Consider the following 17,085-nt stretch of genomic DNA (forward strand, 5'->3'; position numbering starts at 1 on the left):
CATCTATTTGGTGGAGCAGCATGGTTGTTGACCGTTTAAACTTTTTCTACAGTTTTTGATTTTCATGCCTAATTATGAAGTAACTTTTCATTCATTAATTCGATGCCTCTGTGCTCTCTTGTACTGAGCTTGCTGGCTTTCCTATCTAGTTAGCATAAGAGAGCACAGAGGCATCGAATTACTGAAAATTGGAAATCCATATAAACTGTAACAGGAATTGCAGGCACCGGGTCCTGACTATTAAATTAATGATTGCAAACAATTTAACTAGTGTATATAAGACTATGGCTTGTTATTTTCATTTTTATATTTTTTTTGCTCCCCAGAGCCGAGGGACAGAAAGTTTGAAAAATATTTGCTTTGGCCTAAATAATAATTGCACATATTTTTAACTATTGTTTTTGGATACCAATGTATCAGGAGAAAAATAATTATTGTTTAGAAAAGATTTTTTCTGAATAGCATCTGAATACAATCGTTTTCGAAATATTTATTACGTTTATTTTTGCGTTTGAAATCAAATCAGGTGATATGTCCATAAATTCACTAATATTCTACTTATTTTTACTTTTTCTTGACAGAAGAAGAACTGTCATAATGGTATACAACCATTTTGAAATACTTGTTGTTTATTTAAAAAAAATATTTCGTATTTTTATTACTCAATTTCGATACAATTTTGCAAATCAACTTTTACAACTTTCGATTTTCTATAAAAGTCTCCATACAATTGTGCGGGCTGGTCATTCAAAATGGGCATGTATTCGAAACTCTGTATCTTGAGAAATTGTACTGATATTTTTGGCAATTTTTTTTTTAGAAAAAAGACGGAGGTACATGAAAAAACACATTTTCTTCTTTCTCAATATAAGTATTTTTTTAAATTTTTTTATTCAAAAAGTGTTCTTTAATGTTATTTAAAAATGTTTTATGAAGGAAATGCACAAGAGCTCAGGATGGTGCAAAATCATGTATCAACATTTAGAAATTTAGAAAAAAAGATGTGATTTTTGAAAGTTTGAAATCGAAAATATTGTCAAATAAAACGTCAAAAAAGAATAGGGGTAATTCTCTACCAACTCACACGAAATCGGGAAAAGTTGCCCCGACCCCTCTTCGATTTGCGTGAAACTTTGTCCTAAGGGGTAACTTTTGTCCCTGATCACGAATCCGAGGTCCGTTTTTTGATATCTCGTGACGGAGGGGCGGTACGACCCCTTCCATTTTTGAACATGCGAAAAAAGAGGTGTTTTTCAATAATTTGCAGCCTGAAACGGTGATGAGATAGAAATTTGGTGTCAAAGGGACTTTTATGTAAAATTAGACGCCCGATTTGATGGCGTACTCAGAATTCCGAAAAAACGTATTTTTCATCGAAAAAAACACTAAAAAAGTTTTAAAAATTCTCCCATTTTCCGTTACTCGACTGTAAAAAATTTTGAAACATGTCATTTTATGGGAAATTTAATGTACTTTTCGAATCTACATTGTCCCAGAAGGGTCATTTTTTCATTTAGAACAAAATTTTTCATTTTAAAATTTCGTGTTTTTTCTAACTTTGCAGGGTTATTTTTTAGAGTGTAACAATGTTCTACAAAGTTGTAGAGCAGACAATTACAAAAAATTTGATATATAGACATAAGGGGTTTGCTTATAAACATCACAAGTTATCGCGATTTTACGAAAAAAAGTTTTGAAAAAGTTACTTTTTGCGTTTCTCTTTGTTTCGTCGTCCGTGTCTGTCGCGGGTGACCATGAACGGCCATGATCGATGACGACCAACTTTTTTAAAACTTTTTTTCGTAAAATCGTGATAACTTGTGATGTTTATAAGCAAAACCCTTATGTATATATATTAAAATTTTTGTAATTGTCTGCTCTACAACTTTGTAGAACATTGTTACACTCTAAAAAATAACCCTGCAAAGTTAGAAAAAACACGAAATTTTAAAATGAAAAATTTTGTTCTAAATGAAAAAATGACCCTTCTGGGACAATGTAGATTCGAAAAGTACATTAAATTTCCCATAAAATGACATGTTCCAAAATTTTTTACAGTCGAGTAACGGAAAATGGGAGAATTTTTAAAACTTTTTTAGTGTTTTTTTCGATGAAAAATACGTTTTTTCGGAATTCTGAGTACGCCATCAAATCGGGCGTCTAATTTTACATAAAAGTCCCTTTGACACCAAATTTCTATCTCATCACCGTTTCAGGCTGCAAATTATTGAAAAACACCTCTTTTTTCGCATGTTCAAAAATGGAAGGGGTCGTACCGCCCCTCCGTCACGAGATATCAAAAAACGGACCTCGGATTCGTGATCAGGGACAAAAGTTACCCCTTAGGACAAAGTTTCACGCAAATCGAAGAGGGGTCGGGGCAACTGCTGTGTGAGTTGGCGGAGAATTACCCATAGGCATTTACAATATTTTTATAAATGGCACCGTTTTCAAGTTATAAAATTTTTTATGCAACATTATCTCTTTATCAGCTTTTTGCAATTAAAAAATACTTCATGACGGAAAAGTTCCCCAACATTTTTGAAATGCTGAGAAATGTTTTTTATCTTGTTGAAATATATAATAGAAAATATTAGTTTAAATTTCACTGTTAAAAATTAAGCTTTTGTAAAAATCGTTTTATTTGTAACAAACATAATTTCAAAACTTATAAATTGAGTTCAACATAGTGTTGATAGCCCGTTCAAAATGTTATTATTATTATTGAATAGAACAGAAATTGCATTTTAGCCTTGCAAACCAAATCAATAGATTCCGAGGTATCGCGAGTTAAAAAATGGAGGCCTTTACTGCCCCTGATCGCATAAATGTCCCATTTGCATTTTCATGGCTTTTGAGTTATTGATGCAGTTTGGTTCAAAATCGTGTGCTCTTTCAAAAGAGCCTATAACATCCAGTACTTTGTTCTAGAAATCAGAAGGAAATCCAGTTTTTTCGCGAAAACTTAACACGTAGCCTTATGTATGGGACAAACTTCAAATGCGTTTTTCTCAGCTTGCTGTTTTTGCATATGGGACATTTATGCGAACATGGGCAGTTTAGACTTTTTGAACTTTTTTTTAACAAATTTATGTCAAATTGCACATTTTTCAATCCACATTAAAAAAAAACTTACAACTTGCAAATTTGATTTTGAATCTTAATATGATTTTTGAGATTTTGTTTGACAATATTTTATTTCATTTACAAAAATCATAACGTTGGTACAAGATGTCGTTTCATCCGTAACTCAAGTGCCAAAGATAAGCATTTTTAGTCCCCTCAAACATTAAAAAAATTAAATTAAACAATTAATTAAAATCGGATTTTTATACGTCAAAAAAAAAATTGGAAACATCATAAAGTTTCAAAACAGCTTGATCTTTTGACTTTTGAAGATCATAAAAAAACTTCGATTAAAAAAATAAGTTTGATTTTTATGTAATTCAAATTAACAAATTAAGGATATTTCCGCCTCTCCAATCACACCTGTTAATTCATTCAAACGTCAAATCCGATCTAAACTCAAATCTTTCCGCATAAATGATGCCTCCTGAATGCATAATAAACCTTCTTTTTCTCTGCGGAATCGCAAACGAGAAAATGACAAAACTTTTCCCCGCGCTCGATTGTTGAGAAAACTAATTTGCAACTTCCAGTGCAGTGCAGACCCCTAGACAAGACAAGATGGGACAACAAAATTGAAATGACACCGTCTAGTAGTCGCTGACCGGGGCACCATTGAACAGAGTCATTTGGTGGGAGAGAGATAGTGAGGGGGCACGAAATAAAGACATTGTAGACACAATGTGAAGTTTGGACGTGGGATTTGGAGATGTAACGTATGCGACCTGTTAAAACCCAAATTTCAATTTGGCGCTTACGTCACATCACATTTTCACGTGATTTTACTACTAAAGAGAGGGAGACAATCGAGGGTGTAAAAAAACTGCACTATAGTGCAGACAACTTACTTCCGCCGCATAAAACTTCATATCGGACTCGTTGAAGACGCCATGCTGGGACAGATGATAGTGCAGATCGCCACCGTTCATCAGGTCCAGGATGAAGCACAGCTTGTCCGGGGTGTGGAACGCGTACGTCATGCACACGATGAACGGGCAGTCGACCTGTAGGAAAGACGAAGAGAGAGAACTTTATTATTATCACAGAACCTATAAATACCGAGAATGTCATAAATTAAGGCAGGGATGAAAAATGTCGACCATGAAATTGAGCTATCACTGTGAACCTTGAAAAACTTCGAAATCTTGAAAAAAGTTTTTCCTTGCATAATCAATTATTAAGAAAACGAAAAAAAACGACAAACAAGAAAACTTTTCGCAACTCTGCCCTCCCTTCCAACATTATTCCCCTTTTTAGTGAGGGTAGGTGGATGGAGTAATTAATTAGCTACATGGTCCGTGAAGGGAAAAATACTTCCACGGAAATAGATTATCATCATCATCGGAGAGCAAGGGCAAATGCTGAGTCGGTAAGTTTAGCGCAGGTGTCGTTCTCGGCAGGAGCGGCAAAATGGCAATTTGGAGCAGGGATCTTTTTTTAACGGTGGAAGTGGATTAACCTTTTTTGCCTATACTTGGACCTGTGTTATAGGGCTCTGCTCTAGGGATAATTAGATTGCTGCAGAGTCGAAAGTGAATTAGGTGACATTTTGAAGGATTTTGATCAAACCAAGCGCAACTTCTGAAATTATGTCACAGCTTTATTTGTTTGAAATAAGGCCGTTGCAAATATTTTTTGAAGGTTATGTCCTTCGACTCTAACCAAAGTCATGGGGAGGGAGAAGGATAAAAAATGAAATTACAAGCTATGGTATTAACATTAGAAAGAAAAAAAGTCTATTAAAATACACTTTACACCTGCCCAGTGGTTTTGCAATCATTAGGTTCAAAACATCTAAGTATTGATCAATTACTTTTTTTCGCCGAAAAAAAAAACTATTTCCAGTACTGTAGAACGGAATTTCATAAAAAAAATCTAAATATTTTTGATCAATCTAAGACATGCTAAATATGATTTAAAACGCGGGAAAATGCACTTTAAATTGTTTTCTGTTGATAAGACTTCTATTTCCATTAACATTTTGAAGTTTTTTGAAAAAATATATGTTTTGTCCCTTGATTTTTCCGGCCAAATTTGAAGGGGGGCTTCGGCCATAAATATTTTTAATGGTTTTTGTCTACCCCCACATAAAAATGTTTTTTCATGAAAACAAAAATGTTTTTTCATAAAAACTTAAAAACTTCAATGGAAATTTAATTGTGATCCGCTGAAATCAATTTAAAATGCATTCCCCTGCGTTCAGAATCATTTTTAACATGTTTCTGTGCATCCAAAAATCTTTTCGATGAACAGTATAGCAAATAGTTTTTTTTCGCAAAATTTTTATTTCGTCAAATCTTACATTTTTTGAAAATCAATGGTTACATAACAACTAAACTAGTGTAAAATGCATTTTAAAACACTTTTTTTTTCATTCGTATGTTGAGACAATGGCTTGGTTTTTTATTTTTTTTTCTGGAAGTGTAAAATACACAAAAAGTATTGAAAATTCTTGAAAAACTTTCACGTAACAAAATCTGCACGAGAAGACGGAAAAATTAAAACAATTGAATTAGAAAACATACCAACTCTAGTTTTGAGGACATGAAAAATATGTACTTCTGCATGACTGTGAAACATTAAAATTAATTTGATGAAACAAATAAAATCAAGTCAATAATTCATTACTAAATACCATATTTCATTTTAATCTTTTATCATAAACAAGCAGTTTAGAAAACCTTAACTTAATATTTCATTTGGAGTCCTTTTTAAATGTAAGCCTTCATTTTTAAGTTTTGTTTATATTTCTATAGGAAAGATTAGAAACACAGCACCATCGCGGTTCTGGCAACACAACTTTTCGACACATTTCCTCTCGTCAAAAATGACTGATGTTTGAGACTAACTTCATTTTTCTTTCAAATCGCTAATCGAAAACTAATTTTAAACTTCGCACAATAATGAACAATAAAAAAATTTACATTGATTTTTGGCAGGCACAAATGTTTGAAAAATTAGTCTTGCTAAAAATTCATAGTTTGTTTAGCAAATTTACTCTAGAAATCAGATCAATAGTTTCTGAGAAATCGGTATTTAAAAAAAATAATGCTTTTTAGGTGATAACGATAACCAAGAAACCTAATTTTCCTTATATTTTTCAGTTTCGTAGCTGTATTTCGGCCGTAAGAGATAAAATCTCTAAAACTGTTTAAACATATTAAAGGATTTTTTTTAACTTTTCGAACTAGCAACAAAACAAATGTATTTTCAGATTAAGCCAACCATCAGAACCATAAAAAAAAAATATATTTTTTCCCCTCCCCCCTCGATTTTGACAAGGGCTATGGGATAAGAAATTTAAATTAAATTTGAAAGAGACGTACTTAAAAATTGCAAAATGGCATAACATGATTTTTTGTTGTAAATAATTTTTCAAAACTTATGGTGTTCGAAAAAACTTATTTGATGCCAGGCAACTTTTACTTTTCAGAAATTGTATCGAAAAATTATTTTAAAAAATCAGCTAAGAAACCGCATAAATGCAACTGCAAAAATCCAAATTGGTAAATTCGTTGAATGAATGTAACTCGTAGTGAAAAATCTTCTTTTAGCGACTAGTTGCAACAGACTAGACTAGTGTGATCTTTTTTGTGTTTTTTCATTCAAACGTTTACATTACGGCTTGGATTTATGTTTAATTAATTTAAATATTGTTATTAAAAAAAATTTAGCAAAATTAAAGTTGTATTTCTTTTTTCTTCAATTAATTAATGTCAATTTATATTCATTACTTTGAGTTTGTACCTTTTCAATCAAAATTATAACAAAACAAAATTAATACATTTGTGGAAGTGGATTCAGAATTTATAATTGCATTGCAAATTTTCAATCTGATTCTGCCATATGAATAATGTTATAAGTAAGCTATTAAAATTAAACTCGTTTTTATCATCTATCAAACATTTGGCAATTCAATGGCTTGAAATTTCAATTTTTAGATTTGATTTAATGTTTTGTGCAATAAACAATCAATTAGTAATAAGTAGTGGTGGGCCAAATCGCTCTTTTTTAGAAGCCGCTCATTTTCGTTCGCTCATTAAAAAAACGGCTCTTTCGCTCTTTTTCAAAATTTGATAAAAAGGCTTTTTTAAAGAATGGTATGATTTTTTCAGCTTTTTATTGGACTTGTATACATAATTTGAAAAAAAAAACAGTTAATGCGCTCAAACCTCAACGTTCATATAATTGAAACTGAAAAATATGAGTTTGATTTTTTTTTAAGTGTAGCTCAATTATAGGCATCAATGCTATTTAGAATCTTTCAATATATCGATTTCTCTGTGCTCTCTTGTACTAAGCTTGCTGGTTTTCCTATCTGGTTATGAGATGAGAAAGTTGCAATAGACCCCCCATTGAAATATGACTTTCAAGATGTCGGAAAATCACCCCCTTTAACCTGCGTTTTTAATCCTGAAATACTTGTAAAAATACATCTTGTAATTAATTAAATTCTTGGAAATTTTACGAATTATATTTCTAAACATAAAAATAGACATAAGTTTTCCAAATCATTCCATCTTGGGACGGTTCTTTCCACAAGTTCTTTCAAAAGACCGGAGATTAAAAAAGAACGCAGCTCTTTTTTTGTGAGCCATGGTTCGTTCTCTCTTTTCAGTGAACCGGCTCTTTGAGCGGCTCGCTCTTTTTTGCCCACCTCTGATAATTAGTGATTGAGTGCAATTACCTCGTAGTGCTGAAATCGCCATTTTGGTCTAAAAACTTAACATTGAAAAATGGATATGATAATTTCAAAACGACCTTCAATTACGCCGCATAAACCTTACAACTTACCATTTCAAATTTGATTAATTCTCCACTAAGTACCTCGCCCCCATTCCCTTTTTTCCAAACAAAGCCACTCTAAAATGCTTCAACCTCCTCCCTTTTTGGTGACATTTCCACCCCGAGGGATGATTACGGGTTGGCGCGTCATTTTTTTCGCAGCTCATTAAGTCAGTTCTCGCTGCTCTGCTTTCCTAGAATTGCTACTTCCCTGAGCTGGGAAAGGTATACGGAGAGCTCGGGATTGACCTCGCCCCGTTATAACATTACTGCGCACTCAATTTATTCCTGACAGGAGGTGGCGACGGTGCTGGTCCTTAGTGGCACACAATGCTTTCTTCGTCGTAATTTTTTTTTTTTACTCTAGGGCAGCTTTTAGGAAGTGGCGAGCGATTCAGCAGAAAAGGACCTCTCGCTGCGAGAGTGGAAATCCTAATGGGGAAAAATGCTACTGCTTTGGCTCCCAAAAAGGAGGGGCAATTTGGGTCAATTCTTGAATGATTTTTTTTTTGTAAACAGCAAAATCTTTAATTTTTCTAGAACTTTGTGATTTTCAAATAACTGGAGTCTTTTTTTACCCCAATTCCCCCTTTAAAAAAAAATGAAAACCCATTCTCTTCCGTTTGCTGCAAACGTAGGAGAAATGAATGCAAAGTGACTTTTCACTTTGCTCTTCCCCCACTGCAACTGAATGCCATTACCGAGCTGCAGTTTGCATTACTTCCAGTGCAGTGCGCTCGCGCAATGTGCTGTACAATTGAGGTTAGTTCCAACCCCCCCGAAAGTGCTAATCTCTCGCTTGCTTTTTGAGGTTAAGTACCCTCCCGAGGAGGAGGAGGAGGAGGAGGGCAGACAATTTTGGCGCCAACTTACCCCCGTGCTAACCAGCGACAGCATCGTCCGCTCGTTCAGCGCCAACGTTTCGCCCTGCTTCATCTTGATGCGCTTCTTGTCCAGACACTTCATCGCGTACATCTTGCCGGTGTCGGCCTTCCGGCAGCCGTACACCTCGCCGAAGCCGCCCCGCCCGATGATCCGGTGCACGCTGAAGTCGTTCATCGTGAGCTGAGAAGAGAGGGGAAACGATTATTTAATTAATTTTATGTATCAATTGCTTGACCCTCTACAACAGAACCCCAACCTCTAGCTTCGATTTAAAAATTCACCAAAAATCATTTTTTCCAATCAATATTGATATTGAAAAAGCATTGGAAAGAAGAACTGTTAAAATTTACGAAAATTTTAGGTTTGGAAGTTTGACTTGTTTTATGTTTTATTTTTAAAAATATTCAAAAATTTGGCTGTGTTTTTCACTAAAATTTCCTATATTTTATTTAAAAATAAATATGCAGTAATTTTTGTTTTGTCCCAGACTACTCCTTTGCGCACTATGCTTTTTGCATGAAAAAAAAATTCCCTAAACCGGGAATTGGGTCCTTAAATGAAGCTTAGATTGCTGATATTATTGTTTTTCAGCGATAAAGCTTATTTTTTTGAGTACAATGACCCTTTGTACGACCACAAAGAGTTAAAAATGGATTTTTAAATCAATTTTGAAAAATTAACCTCGCGGTCCTTCTTGACAGAAAAGTTCCTACTTGACAGCTCGTTCCAAGGGGACCATAGTTGATCCATCGAAAAAATGTTGTCTTGTCATTATTTTTTTTTTTTTTGCATTAAAATGAAAAAAAGTGATCCGAAATGGCTTTTGATCGTGTTTTTTACCGTTGTACATAAAAATTGACATAGGGCTTTAGTACCCAATTCTCGAATCCCGCGATTTTTTATATTTTGTTAGAGAATTCCCGAAATTGTAAAATAAACATAATAATGTTGGTCTGGAAAGTCAGGTTTGGTTGAGGAAAAAGATTTTTAAGGCACTAAAATTTGAAGTCGGCATTTATCAGCATTAAATAGGCTTAATAGGAAAAATTGTTAAAACTTTAGTTTACAGATCCGCAAAATGCCTAGCGCTTTAAATATTTTGTATTGGATTTTATACATTTTAAAAAATACATGATATTATATTTACGTATATTATTCGTAAAATTATCATATTTAATTATTTTTCTACAAACACCGGCATCTCGAGTAAATCAGGACAAAAGTAACGACTTAAAACAGCTATTTAGGAAAAATGTTTTGATTTTTTTCAATGATTTCGATTAAAACAGGAACAGAACAAAACAATTAGTACCGTTATCAAGGGTGTACCGCCATCATGGGGTGACATTGGGTCTGGAGGGTGAAATTGGGTGAGTGATGTAAAGATAATTTTTAAATGTTTTTTATAAAACTTGAAATCTTAAACTTCTCAAAAAATTTACCTTGGCTGTTATCATTTTATTTGTTTTCGTTTCCATTTTTTTATAGACGGTATTAATTTTTTAAGCTTTTGTAGTCATGTCATGTTAGAAAAAGTAAAAGAAATATATTAATAAGAATCATAATCACTTTGAATTATATTGAATTAAAAATTGCGGTTCATTTGAAATCCAAAGCACAACAATTAATAAAAAAAATTCTAATGAATTTTAAGCTTTCTAAATTTGCCGTCCTTGTTAAGATTGAATTGAAAATTATCGACAATTACAAATGAGGTCATTTATGACTTTTAGCTTGAAAAACATAACAAATATAATTTAAATAAAGATATTGTGACTGTTTAAAAAAATTCTCGGGATTTAAATATTTTTCCCGTTTTCCGGGTAATTCAAAACCCGGGAAAATTGGACGCCCTACTCCAAACCAAACCAGGATTCAATACACTCAAAAACTTTTTTTAAAAAACTCAGTTTGAATGGAATGCAAAACTCTACAAAAAGTAATTTTCTACAGATTTCTTTAAATTAAATCAAACTGTTTCTTTTAGAAAAATGTGAAAACTCAGAGTTTTAATTTAAATATATTCAAAATGCAAAGAAAATAATAAAAAAATATTTCTAAAAACTATGCAACTTCTTGAGATCACAAAAATTATAAGAAAAATCGAGAATTTTTTTAATTAAATCATTATAACAATTGCAAAAACTAATAGCTTACCCATAAAAGAATTAACTTACAGAAATGAAATCGTTTCTTTTTTAGTTTAGGAACTGATCAAATTTGAAAAAAATGCTCAAAAATCATCAAAAAATAATGAAAAAACCAACAGTTCAACAGTTACTCTCAATTATTAATTTTTTATTTTTACTTGGGTCAGAATAATATTCATAATTGGTATTGATAAGGCCGATGCAAATATCTTTCAAAGTTTTGAATGAAAAAATTGTTTTAAAATGCATTTTACACTAGTTCTTTTGTTTTGCAATTATTAGTTTAAAAAAAAAAGTAAGATTTGACGAAAACTAAAATTATAAGAAAAAAAAACTTTTTGCGGTAATGTACATCGAAAATTTTCAAAAATTCTAAAGATTTTAGAATAAACATAAACATGATGAAAATGATTCTAAACGCGGGGGAATGCATTTTAAATTGATTTCGTCTGATTTAACATGAATTTGCATTGAAATTTCAAAGTTTTTTTTTATTCTTTTTTGCTCCCTGATTTTTACGGGCCGATTTTGAAGGGAGGGGGGAGACAAAAAAATTTAAAAAACTTTTTAAAACTTTTTTTCGAAAAATCGCGATAACTTGAGATGGTGACAAGCAAACCCCTCATGTTCAACATTTTGGTGATTGTCTGTTCTAAAACATTGTAAAACATTGTTACACTCTAAAAAAATTACCCTGTAAAGTCACAAAAACACGAACTTTTTAAATGGAACTTTTTGTTTTAAATGAAAAAATAACCCTTCTGGGTTATTGCTGATTTGAAAAGTACATTAAATTTCCCATAAAATGTTATGTCACAAAAAATTTTAAAGTCGAGTAACCAAAAATGACAGAATTTTTGAAACCATTTATGTTTTTTTCCGATTTTTTCGGAATTCTGAGTACGCCATTAAATCGGTTAAATCGGTAAATTTCAGCCTGCTATTTTTTGGAAAACATGTCTTTTTTCAAATGTTCAAAAATGGAAGGGGTCGTATCCCCCCCCCCCCTCCGCAACAAGATATCGAGAAATGGAGCTCGGATTCGTGATCAGGGACAAAAATTAACCCTATGGACGAAGTTTCACTCAAATTGAAGAGGTGCCGGGGAAACTTTTTCCGATTTCATGTGAGTTGGCGGAGAAGTACCCACAATTACTCTCTGAGTAATACTCACACTTTAAAGAAGCTGATTATTCTTCGATGATACTTTTATGAGGTATCTCGGTTCATAATAGTTTGCTCTAACTACGCCGTGAGTTAATATACAAAAAAAAATCATTTTTAATTCACTTATTCTCCGCTGAAACTAAAGAAATCCTTTCAAAAATAATTGTTGGCTCATAATGGTCACGATTGTTAGCTAAACCTTTCGGGACTTCCTGAATAATAACTGAAAAAAAAAGAAAACAATAATTTAAACCACGACCAAAAACGTGTCAAAATTTGTGCAACCTTTTCACTCAAAAATGAAACCAAGGAGCATTATTTGACCAACCATATCGTTTCGTGTGTATGTGTGTGGGTGTGTTTTGCACGATAAAGTACGTGTTTGAAGAAGCTTGCTTCTTGAGAAAAATGGGCGGCAAAAGTTTTCCAATCACGTTTCTCACCATGGCCGGGCACGTGTGGATGAGTCATGCTTCGAAGGATGAATCAACTTTTGTGTGAAAGTGTCAGTTTTCAAAGTGGAAGAGGAAAGTTGTTCTGTTTGGGTTGCGTTTTATTGCTGACTCAAGACGGGATATTAACGTGATTTTTTTTATTGGGGTTTGATGATTTTTGTTTTGAAAAAAAAAATCAGTATTTGTAAAAGAGTTTCATCATTTCAATTCCAGTTTGAAAACTTTTCGTAATTCCCAATCAAGAAATTGCTCTCCAACCATAATCACCCCTCAGGGGGCACTTAAATCGCAAAGTATTTAGCGCAATGACTTCCACGGAAAATTAATTTTGAAAATGGATCACCACACACACGTGAGCGTCACCTGAGGCATCCATCAATCGAAATTTGCTCGAATGTTCCTCGCCTATTGACGCACAAAAAGAAGCTCGTAAAGTACACTTATCTTACGAGTTGCTTGCACGGAAAGAAAAGCTCGCTCGCTAAAATCTTCCCACACTGACTGCAGACTGTAATTTGGGTCCCTCGGGGAAGGAGGACATCCATCGTGGAAGGACTTGGGGACGATGCGCCCAGAAGACGACGACGTGATTAGATAAGGTAATTAATTGAATCAGTATTTATCGCTCTCGTGTCAGGCTACCATTACGAGTTCCTAGTATAACGGTAAGGTCTTTCCTTCTAGTGTAATTTTGTTTCCCTTAAGGTTTTTTTTTCCTTTTAGTTGGAGGAAATATATCGGATATTGACAAGGTTGAACGGAAAAGAGTCGATTGCATTGAGATGCTGATAATATTGGATTAAGGACTAAAATTATAGCTTTTGATTTTAGTATGGAAAAGTAAAACCGTCTTCAGATTTTTTTATTTTTAACAGATCTAAAATTAAACATTAACAGAGAAAAAACAAAGCTTTGGTAGCGTGATTTGCAAATCCCCGGGGTCTTTTGGTCCTCATCGGATGAGGCCATTCGATTGGGGGTGGGAATCGAATCAAAATCTCATTTGTGCCGGTTGGAGCGGAAAAAAGGTCCCACTCAGCTACCCAAGTAGAGTGCGTCGCATTAAGATGTGTTAAATTGTCTCTTTTGATAGTCGAAAAAAAAATCGATTTGAACAATTCAAGAGCATTTGAGAATGGTTTTGAAATTGCGTGAGATTGAATTTACATTCTTGAGGGGAAAGATCAAATGTGTGGTGACTAACCAAAATGATGCAAATTAACTTCTTTGGACATAAGGAATTTTAATAAAACCGGAATCCAGAAAAACATTCATTCAAATTACTAACTTTAATGATTTAATGATTTAATGGTGCAATTCCAGCTCAAATCAGGAATTTTTCTGGTACTTTTGTACCCGACCCTCTCCGGTTTCAATGAAACTTTGTAGACATGTTATTCTAGGCCTGTTCGGTATCAACGAAGAGGAAACCCCATCGCACGCATGCTCGTGCGCCCATCGTGTCAACTGTCAGTTCGGACAGTTGAACGTCAGAAACGTCATCCGCGAAACGCGCGCAAAGAGGCGCTCGCGTCAGAACACGTCCAACCGCCAACGAGGCAACATTGCAGCAGGAGAAAGGAACTTGAGTGTAGTGAAGTGATGCAGGAGAGTGAGAAGAAGGAGAAATAAACAAAGAAAACCAAGTTTCACGGTGTTTTCCTCCCTCCTACGGCCCCGCTGCAATTCCGCTGCCACAACCTAACATACAGTCCACTGAAGCATATCGGCCAGCCCCGAACAAGGCCTATATAAGCCATTTTTGTGTATATGGAGCCAATAGTACTCGAAAATAACATTTGAGAAGGGCGTAAGTTATTTAAATATTTATGTATTTTGCAATTTAAAAATCAATGTATCTCGAAGGCGTTGCATCGTATCAAAAAGTGGTCAAAGACAAACTTGTAGGAAATTGGACGGGCTTGCTGAAAAAAATACACTGAAACAAAAATACACGTATGAGATTTTTTGATTTTTAAGTTTAAAAATTAATTTCAGGGTGATGTCACGATTTTTTTTTGTTGAAAATTTTTGAGGAATTAGTCTAAGATGTTATTTTTTTTGGAAAATGGTCTAAACGTTAAATTTTTCAAAAATCGATAGTGGAAATCGAATCCCTAGACAATTTTACATAAAAGTCTCCATATTGATCATTGTCCTATGTCCAATCCTTGTGAAGATACAGCGGTTTTGAAAATAAAGAATGTTGAACAAATAGGTATTTTGGTGGTTTTTGGCAATTTCTATTTGACAGACTTGTTTTTTCAGTCTCTATTTTTATCAAAAAGCTCGTCCAATTTCCCATAAGATTACCTTTGACAGCTTTTAAATTTGACTCGTTTTAATATTTACGTAAGCTTATTTGCTATCCAGGTTTCTACCGCACTGAAAAAAATAAACTATTTTCAGTTATGAGCAATGTAATTAAACTTATATCTGTAAGCCCTAACATCCAATTGAAATGCTGTCAAAGACAAACTTATGGGAAATTGGACGAGCTTTCCGGTAAAAATATTTACGAGACTGAAAAATCAAGTCTGTCATATAGAAATTGCCAAAAACCACAAAAAAAACTGTTTTTCAACATTTTTATTTTTAAAACCGCTGTATCTTCACAAGGATTGGACATAGGACAATCGTCAATATGGAACTTTTATTTAAAATTTTCTTGGTAATCGATTCCCACTATCGGTTTTTAAAAAATTTTACATTTAGACCACATTTAAAAAAAACTGCTTCAGGAAATGATTTTTGTATTTTTTTAGGAGAGATATACCATCCTGCATTTTTCGTCAGTCTTTTTGTAACATCTTACGTTAATTCCTCAAAAAATTTGAACGAAAAAAAATCGTGACTTCACCTTGAAAATTAATTTTTAAACTTAAAATTCAAAAAAATCTCATAGAAGTGGCGTGTATTTTTGTATCAGTGTATTTTTTTCAGAAAGCCCCAATTTCCTACAAGTTTGTCAATTTCTATATGTTTGTATCAGTGTATTTTTTTCAGAAAGCCCCAATTTCCTACAAGTTTGTCCTTGATCACTTTTTGATACGATGCAACGGTTTCGAGATACAGTGATTTTTAAATTTTAAATGCTTTAATGTTTTAATGTTTTAATGTTTTAATGTTTTAATGTTTTAATGTTTTAATGTTTTAATGTTTTAATGTTTTAATGTTTTAATGTTTTAATGTTCTAATGTTTTAATGTTTTAATGTTTTAATGTTTTAATGTTTTAATGTTTTAATGTTTTAATGTTTTAATATTTTAATGTTTTAATGTTTTAATGTTTTAATGTTTTAATGTTTTAATGTTTTAATGTTTTAATGTTTTAATGTTTTAATGTTTTAATGTTTTAATGTTTTAATGTTTTAATGTTTTAATGTTTTAATGTTTTAATGTTGTAATGTTTTAATGTTTTAATGTTTTAATGTTGTAATGTTTTAATGTTTTAATGTTTTAATGTTTTAATGTTTTAATGTTTTAATGTTTTAATGTTTTAATGTTTTAATGTTTTAATGTTTTAATGTTTTAATGTTTAAATGTTTTAATGTTTTAATGTTTTAATGTTTTAATGTTTTAATGTTTTAATGTTTTAATGTTTTAATGTTTTAATGTTTTAATGTTTTAATGTTTTAATGTTTTAATGTTTTAATGTTTTAATGTTTTAATGTTTTAATGTTTTAATGTTTTAATGTTTTAATGTTGTAATGTTTTAATGTTTTAATGTTTTAATGTTTTAATGTTTTAATGTTGTAATGTTTTAATGTTTTAATGTTTCAATGTTGTAATGTTTTAATGTTTTAATGTTTTAATGTTTTAATGTTTTAATGTTTTAATGTTTTAATGTTTTAATGTTTTAATGTTTTAATGTTTTAATGTTTTAATGTTTTAATGTTTTAATGTTTTAATGTTTTAATGTTTTAATGTTTTAATGTTTTAATGTTTTAATGTTTTAATGTTTTAATGTTTTAATGTTTTAATGTTTTAATGTTTTAATGTTTTAATGTTTTAATGTTTTAATGTTTTAATGTTTTAATGTTTTAATGTTTTAATGTTTTAATGTTTTAATGTTTTAATGTTTTAATGTTTTAATGTTTTAATGTTTTAATGTTTTAATGTTTTAATGTTTTAATGTTTTAATGTTTTAATGTTTTAATGTTTTAATGTTTTAATGTTTTTTAATGTTTTAATGTTTTAATGTTTTAATGTTTTAATGTTTTAATGTTTTAATGTTTTAATGTTTTAATGTTTTAATGTTTTAATGTTTTAATGTTTTAATGTTTTAATGTTTTAATGTTTTAATGTTTTAATGTTTTAATGTTTTAATGTTTTAATGTTTTAATGTTTTAATGTTTTAATGTTTTAATGTTTTAATGTTGTAATGTTTTAATGTTTTAATGTTTTAATGTTTTAATGTTTTAATGTTGTAATGTTTTAATGTTTTAATGTTTTAATGTTTTAATGTTTTAATGTTTTAATGTTTTAATGTTTTAATGTTTTAATGTTTTAATGTTTT

General features: G+C 31.7%; 1 protein-coding gene across 7 annotated transcripts in view; it reads right to left on the reverse strand.

Moving 5' to 3' along the window:
• Positions 1-17,085, reverse strand: part of LOC120415167 (G protein-coupled receptor kinase 1) — a 265,002-nt gene that overhangs the window by 51,543 nt on the left and 196,374 nt on the right. For all 7 annotated transcript variants that reach the window (XM_039576611.2, XM_039576609.2, XM_039576607.2 and 4 more), the window contains 2 exons: positions 8,785-8,976; positions 3,975-4,130 (listed from right to left, as the gene is read on the reverse strand). In XM_039576611.2, coding sequence (XP_039432545.1) covers positions 3,975-4,130; positions 8,785-8,976 — 348 coding nt within the window. The remainder of the gene's footprint in view (positions 1-3,974; positions 4,131-8,784; positions 8,977-17,085) is intronic.

Source organism: Culex pipiens, chromosome 2, assembly GCF_016801865.2.
Source record: "Culex pipiens pallens isolate TS chromosome 2, TS_CPP_V2, whole genome shotgun sequence".
In the NCBI taxonomy this organism is placed as follows: Eukaryota; Metazoa; Arthropoda; class Insecta; order Diptera; family Culicidae; genus Culex; species Culex pipiens.